Below are 12,756 nucleotides of genomic sequence, written 5' to 3' on the forward strand. Positions count from 1 at the left end.
ATGTTGAAATGTTTTTTAATCGGGTGAGTGTTTCGATCACTTACATCATGAGTTGTATTGTGCATCTTGCATAATGCCTTGCAGCTTGCCCTTTTTCTTTTGACATACCTTTCTCACCTTGAAACCACGGAGGTAGGTTATACCTAAATTTAGCAGGAATCATTCCGAAGGGAAGGGAATCTCAGGTTGTTTTAATGAGGAGTCAGATTTTCTTCATTTGCTTCTTTTTTTTTCTAACTGTCATGAACTGCTATACTTTCCTCATGTGAAATGTGAATGATATACATATAAGAGCCTTGGAATACGGTTGTGGGCGCCTGTGACTTTTTCGAGTGTGCGGTCATGTATGGGGGAAACATGAAGTAGGAAAATCAAACAGGAGGAAATTAGGTACCACGCTCTACATGCCAAGCACGGCAGACATTTTCAGCTGGAGAGATATTCACAGGTGGGTTCACGTCAACGATTTCTGATCTCCACCTTCATCACCTGCGAGTTGAAGATAACCAAGCCAGGGAGACATGAGTGCGGCCAGTCCGCGGGCACATTCGTCTTGGTGATAACGCCGACTGGCGGAAGAAATATTCGTGACTGGATGAGGTCTGCAATATGTCGGACGTGATGGTATCTAGAAGTTGAGATGAGAAGAATTTGATGTGTGGACTGTCACTGCCAAGAGGAGGACATTATTAATACAGGATGCGCCGTCACAGCAAGGAAATTTCATGCTCTCTACACGCATTTCGAGTGAGCAATTCCATGGATCACATAGACTTTCACCGGCGCTTCTGCAGGAATGTATGTGACATGCTTGCCTTATCGTATATAATACACTTTATAGACATACAATTCTGTCAGTCATCCGTCAAGCTGCACATTTCTGTCATTGTGTGTCTGTTCCTGAACTCCTGGAATGAAGATGAGACACTATTTTTAATATTTGGCACAGAGGTTTACCTCGATTCTGTTGATGACAAGACAAAGAATTAGAATTTGGGGGTTTTAGGGTAAAAGCATAGAGGAAAAGTTTGTCCATGTGACCACCTGATTGTTGCGAGTTGTTTGTACATTGTATGTTTTACACTTGTGGCTTTATCATTTAATGGGTTATTTCACAGAATCTTATAGCATGTGTTCATGCTGTTTTTGATAAAATGATTCTTTCAATGATTTTTTTTATTTTAATTTTTGTATATTACGGCATTTGCAATGGTTTCCCATGTTGTTTCATGATTGCATCACTTGTGTTTGGATATTTTGTGGCAGCTGTAGTTCTCAGAGCATTTGCGTGGCATTCCAGACAGATTTACATTTTTGTAAATGTAAATTGTAAAATCGGTGAGGGGAAAAAAATTCAGAGGATAGGAAAGATGCATCTTTTTTTAAAAATACTTTCTTGGTAATAGAAGCAGTGAAATGGCAAGGGTTGGAGTAAAGATCTGGACAAGTTTACAGCAGACTGATACCTTTCTAGATGTAAAGTCAAGTGTTTCAGACATTCTTAAGTTCATAAAGTCACTTTATTCAGGGCTCGATACTAACTTTATTCCTCTGGTGGCCCGTTTGGGCCACTAAAATCTTGAAATCTGAAATTTTGGCAGAGCAAAAAAGAAGTGAAGTGGGGCGAATTAAAAACAAACTTAACAATCCACTTTAAAACTTAGTTGCATGATTGGGCCACCAAAAGATAGCAGTTTTCAAAATTTGGGTGGCCAGACTTATGGTGGCCAAATTTTTGGTGGCCCCAGGCTACAAGGCCACCACTAAATTTGAGACCTGCTTTATTGTGTGCCTCTTGTGGGTTTACAGCAATGAGTAGCAATCCCAAAATAGTGAGCATCATTTTTTTTTTCTGTTTACTTGATTGTCAGTCACTTCCACATAATTATGACATGATTTGAACACCCCCCTCACCGCCATCACCCCTGCCAATATTCATTTTGTTTCATCAATTATCATTGTTTTCATGCATTTGCGTGTGTTTGTTTTTACCCCATGACAGGGAGCGTTTGTGAATGAAACCTTGAGTCATCTGTGGAACGAGTTGGTGAGGGAAGGAGAGGTGACAGTGGGGCTCGCCGACAGTGTCATCAATTCCGCTGGATTCCCCGCCAAGAAAGGTGAGACGGATGTAAATATAGCCATGTCGCGTGAGCGAGAGTCGGCGAGACGTGTGTCCTCGCTGTAAACACACACACACACTCACAAAACAGGGGCATAACATATATGTATACAATGAGCGTAGACCTCTGTCCGATTGGCTGACTTAAAACTAAGATGTTTTTGCTCCCTCTTCCTGGCCCTTGCTGATCGCTCTCATCTGCGCAGTTTTATTTTTAAGTGGGGAGTTCCTGTTTCCAGCAGCCTCATTACACTTTGGTAACAGGAATTTATTTTTAGAGAATGGAGGGATTTTTTTTTTTTGTTTTTGTTTTTGGTTGAAATGGGATATGTTGATAATTGACACAAATACAAGCTGTATGACCAAAATAATCTGTATCAGGTGGAATGAGGTATTTTTAATAATTAACTAAAAGAAAGATATGTTCTATTGCATTGCAGGTCATGTAACTGAGGAATTTCTGATGCAGATGGTGGGATTTATAAATGTTTGGTTTAAATTTTGCTCAAGAGACTTGTGCATTAAAGGCATAATTTACCATTTGCAGATTTAAAAAAAAAAACAGCTTTAGTGCTTCAAAATAGTTCTGAAATGTGGGTTAGGGATAGAAACAACAGATGTAAAAATTTGAATCAGTGTAGTTCATGTTAAATATACAAAATGTGAACAATAGTTATAATAATAATGTTTTAGACTAAACCGTGTACAGTTTATGGTTTATTGAGTAAAGTAGTGATATCTCCTTGTATTTTTGGCTTTATTGCAAAATTTTTACATGGTAGGATGTCTTGTGATACAACTGACCTACAGTATACACATTTGATATGCATCATATCTGATATCTCGAATGTTTTTTAAATCACTGCTCCCAATGGTAAACAGTACCTTTAATAAGACTAAATAAGTTTGGTGTGATATTTAGGGGGAAAACAAAGCAGAGTTTAGCATTGTTGACTTCAGTATTTCTTTAAAAAGATTTTCTGATTTTGTGAGTTGAGGCTTTGTAGCTATTGAGACAGATGCTGACACATATTTTATGGCAAACATTCAAATGGAAAGTATGTTTGTGTGCCCACTTTTATCAACCGTGTTATTGATCTGTGGAGCACAATGCTCCAATGTGTATAGTGCAGACTAAATCAAAGTTTATTATTAAGCACATTCATTGTGGAAGTGTGATGCGTATTGCGTGTGTTTCATTATACAGGGTACCGCAAATTTGTACAATTGGAGAATCGTGGCATGCTCACTATGTGTGCTACATGTACATCCATATCACAGATTGCAATCTTCAAAGCATTGTGTGACTGTCAAATGTAATTGGGGTAAAGAACACATTTGATTCAAGGTCATAATCAGCATTCTCTGGAGTATGGTATTTTAATAGCATGTGGGAATGAGCGAGAGAGGTGTGTGTTATTATACAGAGTATATAGACAATACCTAAGAAGAATCTAGCTATCAGATTGTTTGATTGCTCCTTACTAGACTGACATGCAGTAAAAAGTACCATTGCACGCTGTTGCTGTTGAGCCGTGCAATTTTGTACAGCTGATGTCACCAATGTTGTACATTGACTCCCTAGTTAAACACATAATCAACTCACTGATTTTGCACCACTGCAGGCCTCTGACATCACAATAAAAATGCCTTTGCCGTGCACACAAAATCAGTTTCAAGCCTACATTCAGTCACTCATGTTACCCTCAACAACTTCAACTGATTGCTTTCATGTACAGTATGACTGACTGTGCTGTGCCACCCAATTGCCTTTCACTACAAAATGATTGCCATTTCTGTACTAAATTCAAGAAGTTAAGGTTTGAGGTGCGTAAGATAAAAAGTGTACGGTTGTTACTCAATAAAAGAATAGGAGCACTATTCAGCTCAGCTTTGTCTCATTAATCATTGAATAGAGCACCAAGCTATATTTCACCTTGTGCAAAATCTTGTACCATTGCACTCATGACCATTCACTATTTGTATGCCAGTATTTGGTACACAGATGGATTTTAAACCAGGCTGCCCTGCTGCTCATGATTTGAGTTTGAAAGCTCACCTTGATTGATTGTATGTTGACATTTTAAAGATTTCAAATCATTTCAACATGCTTGATTGGTGTTTGCTTTTGTTTTTCAAGCTTACTTGGCACGTATGTACAATGTAATGAAATGAGACAGCAGTTATGCTGAATTTGTATCACAGTTTGCGCAGTTGTGAGCCTGGATAGAAAATAGTAAATATTTGTGCAGATGGTAGTGTACTTCCTTTACAATTAGTCATAATCATATGTCACACTCAACCTTGTACAAAAGACATGTATTTATAATAAAGAAATGCAAGAAACAGCACTGGATTTGAAATGTCTTCGTGATGGCTTTAGGGGGATTACTGTCAAGTCCAAATTGGAAGTGACTAATCACTTCAAAATTTGTGGATGTGGCTGACATTTCAGGTATTTGTAGACCTATTTTTTGCGGTTCTTGTGCATTACAGCAGTTAGGCTTGAACTGTGAACACCAAGGGCATGCCATACAAACCTGTGTAGCTTGCAATGTTAAGCCGTACTCTGCCACAAGAGAGTGAAGATATTTTGTCATTCAAAATGTGTTGCTAAGGAAGGAAGACAGACCCGTGAATCACAATCTATTTTCCCTTTAATAGTGAAAATAATTCATGGCAGTGATTATCAGAAATTGTTTGTCATTGCCCAGTTATTGAGTACTGAGATTCCAACAAGAAAGCCAGCCATATCTTAACATGGAAAGTGTTGACATCGTAAACTAAAAAATTAGGCTAAGCAGTGATCCTTTTGGTTTTTTTTTTTTAAATAATGCCCAGTATTGCTTTGCGTGATGTTATTTATTATAATTTTTTATTGGGGGGGGGGGGGGGGGGGGGGGGGAGGAGTAAGGTGTTTGGGAGGGGGTTTGGGGGAGTTGGCTTTGCTATGTGATTGAATTACTGCCCTGGCCAAATATGTTACCTTTCAGGCCTCTGTTAGGGATTAGCCTGCTGTCAGTTAAAACTACCTTTGCTGCACTAAATACAGTATGTGTGTGTGTGTATTACACACATTCAATAAATGTATGTATTTGTGTATGAGTGGCATCATATATATACATGTATATACAGTATGTTTTTTTTTTTCTGGTAACGAGACTCCTCCCCCCCCCCCCCCCCCCCCCCCCCCCCCCCCAAAAAAAAAAAAGAAGGAAAAAATCCCCTACTGTGTTGGCCTAAACATAGCACAACAGTGCATGTACCATGTTCCTAGGGAGGAGTATATCATACAGTAGATAGAATATTGCTGTTCATATTTTTTATTCATAATACTATCAAGGTCTAAGTGTACTTTATACGATCAATGTAGAATATGAAATGAATATAAACATGACTGCGTAATTAGTTTGATATGATTTTAGCCCTTGGATGAATGTGAAGAAAGCTGTTCATTGCCTAAATCTTGCAGACACGACAGCCGTATGCTGATAACATAGTTAATTTCTTATGCTAATTTTCTTGAGAAAAAAAAGTGATTACAAAAGTCAGGGTCAACATAATCAACTGTACATGATATTGCACAACATGTACAGTGTACGTGTGCATAAACATGACCAAGTTTGACACTGTTAGAACAGATTGCTGTGGTGACAATTTCTTTGGATGTTGGTTTGTGTGTGTGCTTTTGTGAGTGTGCATGTGTGAGATTATCAGTGTGAATGCCAAGAGCATTCAACAGCTTGACTCATAGTACATGTCTTGATTTTGTGCAACCTTCACGGGATTGGCAGGAAATGCCACCAGTTTAGCCCTCAATACCAACAATACAAGTATTCTGCTCGTTTTCATCTCCTAGTGCTAGTCTCTCATTGAAGCTTTAATGAGGCCTTCAAAAACATGTAGCAAAAAACAGAAAAAAAAATTAATTTACATGTATAAAAATTTTATTTACATACATGTATGTGCACAATAGGTCAAAGGGACTGCTACTCCAAGGAAGGATTTTGCACATGTATCTGTTTTTGCTTAAATCAGAAACACATTACAATGAAACATCTATCATGGCTATAATTTCTGTGGAGAGAAAACCAAGAAATGATAAGTGGCATCCACCTGTTGGTCAAATATATAAATTCCAGGTGCAACTTTTATTCATTTGTGTGTTTTAATGATATGTGAATGTTCAATGAATTATTGCTTCTAAATTATCAGGTCCACTGTATGGATAATAATGAAAAAGCATAAGATGCACATGTGTACAATGTACATACAGGTATGACTACGTAGCTACATACATATATTGGTATGTGTGCACATGTGGTACAAGTTGTCTTAACTTGATGTGTGCAGGGACCAGTGATTCGTATCGCTGTACACGTATGTTCATCCACTGCATCATGCAATCAATGTATTGCTACAGAGCTTCAACCCGGTATAAAGGTTGCGCAAATGCTGTCCTTTTTTGGAGCTGGTAGGAATCTTTAACAGAAAATAGTTGTGATGAATGTAATGAGTGTTGTACATCTGTCTTGAAGCAAAAACAAAGCCTTGCTGGTACCATTTAAGACTCATCATTCCGTTATATGGACAAAGCTCAGAATCCTAAATTATACTGTTTTAATTAAAGCAAGACATTTTCACGACTTAATTTTTTTTTTTGTATGTGAATTGGAACCAATGGCCCTTTGCTGCATGAGATTTTCGTGAATCGCTGCTGGAATTCAATGCATATGTAGTGTCAACAAGGACTTTTGTGTGTATTTTGATTTTTTTAAAATCTTGGCTCTCATGAAATTTGTGACATTGAAATGCACACAACTATTTCTGGTTTTACAGCATATAAAAGTGACATTTTGGGGTAACATGTAGCTATTTTTCCATGCAAATCATCATCACAAATGAGAATTATCAAATAACTTGCATTATTGATGTGTACCTAAAGTGTACATGTACATGGTACCCATTTCTTGGTATCAAATACTGCATTTATGGTGACTATCTTCACATCTTATGACGTAAGTATGTCTGCCTGCATAATACATTGTACTACCATTGCCCTGTGAATGCATCAAAACAAAACAAAACAAGAAAGATACACTGAAGAAACCCCAAAATGTTTGCGTGCATTTTAGTTTCACAAATTTTGCAAGTGCCAAGATTTGTGAAATTGAAATGCATACAAAAGTTCTTGTCTACACTATATGCTTTTGAATGTCAGTGTCAATTTACGAAAATCCAGTGCCACGAAAAAGGCTAACAGTGTCAAATTTGCAAAGATTTCATGCTGGTAACATTTCTTGCTTCACAGTAGTGTTCAGTGCAAGGCAGTAGAAGCAGTCTTTATAGCCCCACAGTACATTCCTAGCATCGTATAAGCTTGAAAGCTGCACAACCAATGCCCTCACCTTGATGATTCAGAGGCAGTCAGTCCCTGGAGCCTCCTCACCTGGGTTTTACGTAACGGTTTCCTCAAGAGTGCGGGATTCGACTGACATGGGGTCAGATTGTCAAGAAGGGGATGTTCCCTTTTGTGTCTGTTCGATTAGTGCATACCATCCTCTGTTCTTACCCCAAAAATTTAGTATTTAAAGGCAAAACATAGATCTCATAAGGGCTAAAAATCTATCTTTCCACCATTTGGAATTTGCAGATAGTACATCAAAAGGGGCAACCACAAAACTTGCCTGGCTGACACGATTTGCCATTATAACGAGTTGTTTTTCTGGTATTTTGAGAGCGAAAGAATAAAATGATTTCAATCATACATGTATACACACATCTTGTACAACTTCTATTCCTGAAGAGCTCTCCCCGTTCAGTAGTGTAGTGGGTACAATGTAAGTCTACCGTGTGTGTACGTTACATGATCATCAATCATGCTCTATAGCAATAATTTTTCCCCAACAAGCTGCATGTGATTCACTCTTGTGCTGACTACATGTACAATTAGTGGATACTGCTGTGGCCCAATTTTTATGCCTCCGCCACAAAGTGGTGCCGGAGGCATTATGTTTTCGGGTTGTCCGTCCGTCCGTCCGTTCGTCCGTACGTCCGTACGTCTGTACGTCCGTACGTACGTCCGTCCGCTTTCGTTTACGCGATAACTTGAGTAATATTTACTGGAATTTTACCAAACTTGGTCCAAGTATGACGTATGATGGGGCAATGATTTGATAAGATTTTGGGTGAAATCGGCTAAAGGTCAAAGGTCAAGGTCAAATCATGAAATTGTATCCGTTTACGCGATAACTCAAGACTGGCTGGAGCAAATTTCACCAAACTTTGTTGGAGGATGATGTATGATGGGACAGTTACTTGATTAGTTTTTCATTGAAATTGGACAGAGGTCAAAGGTCAAAGATCAAGGTCAAATCCTAAAATTTATCTTTTTACGTGATAACTCAAAACTGGATGAAGCAGCTTTCACCAAACTTGGTCCAAGGATGATGTATGATGGGACAATTAGTTCAGTAGATTTTAGTGACATTGGCAAGAGGTCAAAGGTCAAAAGGTCAAGGTCAAATGCTAAAAATGTTGCTATTTCCCCCATATCTATGCAATGCCCACAGTTATTTTCTTGAAACTTAGTGTAGACATGTACTACTGCGTAAAGATTCTCCAGAGAGAGTTTCATGTCATAAGGTCAAAGGTCAAAAGGTCAAAGGTTAGGTGAAAATGTTGCAATATCACTTTTCTCGCAAATGGTTCATATAGTATCTTCATGGAACTTGGTACATATGCATGTACTGACTGGCAGGGATTATCTAGGGAATTTAGGGGTCATGGGTCAATAGTCAGGGGGGTCAAAGGTCAAGGTCAACTTCTCAAAATGTTACTATTTCCCTCATATACTAGTATATGCAATGATTGCATTACCGGTATTAGTTTTAAAATTTAATATATGTACATGTATTACTTAATGGAGATTCTCTTGGAAATTTCCAGCCAGAAGGTCAAAGGTCAAAGGTTAAGGGTCAAAGGTCAGGTTTAAATGCAAAGAAAAAAAGATATATTTTGTACTGTAATTACACTCTTTCTTCATACCTTGAAAATTATACTCAATGCATAAACTTATAATAAGGTCGGTCAGAAGTCAAGTAAAAATTTTCAATTCCCCAAATATGTGTACCTGCACTCTTTAATAGACAATTATAGCAAACTCAGTTCATGGAAAGTGAACATTCAAGATATTTCTGACAAACCTGTTATTTCGATATTTTGCCAGTTATGTGAAACTGTCATCACATATTGTGAAGACATTGTACTATACACCTATTGGGAGAATCATGCATCATGGCGGAGGCATCAGTCGCCAAAGCGACATTTCTAGTTTTAATCATATAATTGATAATCAAGTATCTATAGAACATTTCACACATGTAGCAACCACGATTGGATATGTTCTCAGATTGCTGTTGGCTTACCTTTTTGGCTGGTCTATCACATTTGTGTTGTTGCCCAACTGAAAAGGTGTTATCATAGGGATAATTCACTCATTTCTTTAATGTACATCCATATTGTCAATTTTTTATTAAAAAAACATCAGCAGCTTCTGCAGGTGTATAATGTAAACTGCATCATGTACAAAATGCATGTGTTACTTTAAATGTAATTTGACTCTCGTTTGATCCAATGTATTTTGCAATGACCTCAACATGTGTGCCATCCTGCAATCTGCCCTTGTTTGGATAGACTGGAAATCGTGGAAGATGCATTGTTAGTTATTTGATCGAATGTACACATACTTGTATACTGTAAAACATGATTTATTCGCGGCACGAAATTTTCGCAAATTGCCACTTGCGTTCAATGCATACAGTGTAAATTTCGCGTGCATTCTAATTTCGCGAATCTTGACGCTCGCGAAATTCGCGAAATTAAAATGCACGCGAACATTCCTCGTTTTACAGTAAATGCATATGTGTGGTGTTTACATCAGACCGTTACAATTCACAGTTTATGCATTGTTTGTGCTGTGTCCACAAGCTAAAATCAGTGTTTTCATACCTTTTTAGAGCAGATTATTGATGACACTGTTGATTGAGTTACACATAGCATGTAATGTAAATCACAAGCTACATGTACAGTACATGTACTTTGCATGTGCTGAGCATGTTTTGGCCATGCTGTCTAAAATGGTACATTTTATCAAAAAGAACAATGTCACATTCTTGTGTCCACCTTTGGAAATGATGGACATATTCTGAAATCATACGATTGTACATTGTAGGCCTCTATGATTTATGAGTGTAGACTTATGATGCAGTTTGTACCTACATGTAATGTTATCTGAATTGAAGTTTTGAGTAGGATACTTCACTTTACATGTTACATGTATACAAGATCAGCATTTTAAAACAAAGATTGAGAGCATTCCTTCTTTTTTTTTTAAGCATGTTTGAATGAGACAAGCTATAGTTTGTTGAACAAATGCCTTTAAATCCTGCATACACTTTATACAGGAATAGTGTGGGCTTGATTTAAGATCATAAATTTCTTCAGTCATGTGTTTTCATTAGATTTATGGAGTGCCTGTCATTCTACAGAAAGCAAGTTCATTACTTGCATGCACCTTTATGATCTCATGTTTATAGATGGAGTTACATGCATACAGGCAACAGACAATTATAGCCAGCAGTGCTGTATTTTTAGTGAGGTGCAGGCATCCTTCAACGTGGGCCATAATTTACTCCGTGCTGTCAGTGAACGAGTTCTGTCTACGGAGCAAAGTTGCAGGCCAAGGACACGATCTAGCTGAAGCAATATCGAGATCCCGTCACGACCGAGATTGGGCCTCTGCACGTTCATTTTGCATTTTGCCTTCTAGTGCGGAGCGACGCATATCGTGATGTGCAGAATTTAGATTGCTAAATTTATCGGGAGTGAATGCACAGTGTGACATCAAAAGGTCCACATTTTACATTAGTATACAGATACCGTATGGGGCCTACTTGAATAAGTCATGGCAGACCTGCTTTGCATTGAAAAACGTACCAGGACTAATTGTGACATGTTCCAAAGATGAATATCAACCATTTGTAATGATATACACGTGTAGTTTGTATTTCACCACTCATTGCACTGCAGTATCTACTGGAACTGCTGTCCAGCTGTATCATGAATAATAATAATTCCAGTAATTTGATACCCATAGCATGATGTACTAAATTCTAGATTTCAGCATCATTCTTGTGTGCATACAGTTATACAAAATTGTTGCATTTCATTAACCACTTGCTCCTGGCAAATGCATGTACTATGTATTGTAACTGTAGATGGGGCATACTGTGAGAGGCAACTTAGGGTTAAAATCCAGCACAAGCATGTCACATCCATCCCCTCCTCCCCCACCCAGCATTTTTAATACACAGCACATTCACAAGTGCATCGAATGTGTGTTGATTGATGGATGAAGTAGAGATGTGCGCATTATGAAATGAATTCGAAGACTGACTCATCGCAGAACGATAATTGCTTCTCTGCAAGCAAACCCCTCTATGCCCAGTGTGGGGTCATCATGTATTAGATCTGGGATGGGTGATCATGACTAATGCGCCTCTTATGTCCTTGCTAGGGTGGAGAGAGATAGAGAGAAAAAAAAAAGGAGATCACGATTGCAGCATTGCTGCCCAGTTTAATATGTCCACTCGGTGCGGGTTTGTTCATCCTCTCGTAGAGGCTTCTTCACTCCCAGACCCACCAGCATGCACAATAATGTTGTGCATTGAGGCACTGTACATCACATGCACTCTGGTACCAGGGTACACACATGCTGAAATAATGGGTCAACAAACTTACGAGGCTCCGAAGGAACAAGCCAAGAGGGTTGGCCATTATGTGGAATTTACACTTGCACCGAAACGTCTCCATAGGTACACCACAGTCAACCTTTTCTTAAAACGGGAGGGAGAGGGGAAGGTTGTTGATGCAGTAGGTTAATTGTCGCTTGAAGTGACAGCTCACGTTACAGGTATGCATGTCAGCATTAAAGGCATCTTACCCATATAGTATGTACTCCAGAGAATACAACTTGTTAATACCATGTTTGAACTCCAAGACCTGTTCAAGCGATATTTTCGTAATTTTCTTTTTCGCAAACAACAGTTTGCCACTTGTTAGATAGTCGGGCTAGATTTGACAAAATGCACAACTTTTCCTGGGCATAATTTTCTTTAGATTTAGGAAGGGATGTAATATGATTGTCATTTTTGAATGAAGAGTAGCAATATTGATATCATAAATAATTGATCAAAAGCAAAAGAGAAATTGGCAAATATCAATTTGAATTTGAATGGTAGAATTTTCTAATTTCTATTCCATCCTTTTATCTTTTCTCTTGTACATCTATGATGGTGACATATCTTGTGATACCTGTATAAGGGCGATACCACTCTTTTCTTTCCCAGAAATGTAACTGTATCATGTACCCTGCATGCAGCACATTAAACGCAAGTGCTGTAGCTGTAGACGGAGGTGCACATACTAGTGCCACTGATTATTATCATAATGCAACACACTCCATTGAAAAACATGCATCTGGCATTCTCTTGACTTGTATCATCTGACTGTAGGAGATCAGTTTACCATTGTATTCAGATTCGCGGATCATACATGTCTCTATGCCCCCGGTG

The 12,756-nt window shown here is 38.3% G+C and overlaps 1 protein-coding gene across 1 annotated transcript in view; it reads left to right on the plus strand.

The window, feature by feature from the left end:
* Positions 1-12,756, plus strand: part of LOC139729385 (E3 ubiquitin-protein ligase HERC2-like) — a 103,811-nt gene that overhangs the window by 17,195 nt on the left and 73,860 nt on the right. The window contains exon 3 of the mRNA XM_071640312.1: positions 2,003-2,120. Coding sequence (XP_071496413.1) covers positions 2,003-2,120 — 118 coding nt within the window. The remainder of the gene's footprint in view (positions 1-2,002; positions 2,121-12,756) is intronic.

The sequence above is a fragment of the Diadema antillarum genome, unplaced genomic scaffold (assembly GCF_040938485.1).
Source record: "Diadema antillarum isolate AM-2024a unplaced genomic scaffold, OU_Dant_1.0 seq00000235_RagTag, whole genome shotgun sequence".
Lineage (NCBI taxonomy): Eukaryota > Metazoa > Echinodermata > Echinoidea > Diadematoida > Diadematidae > Diadema > Diadema antillarum.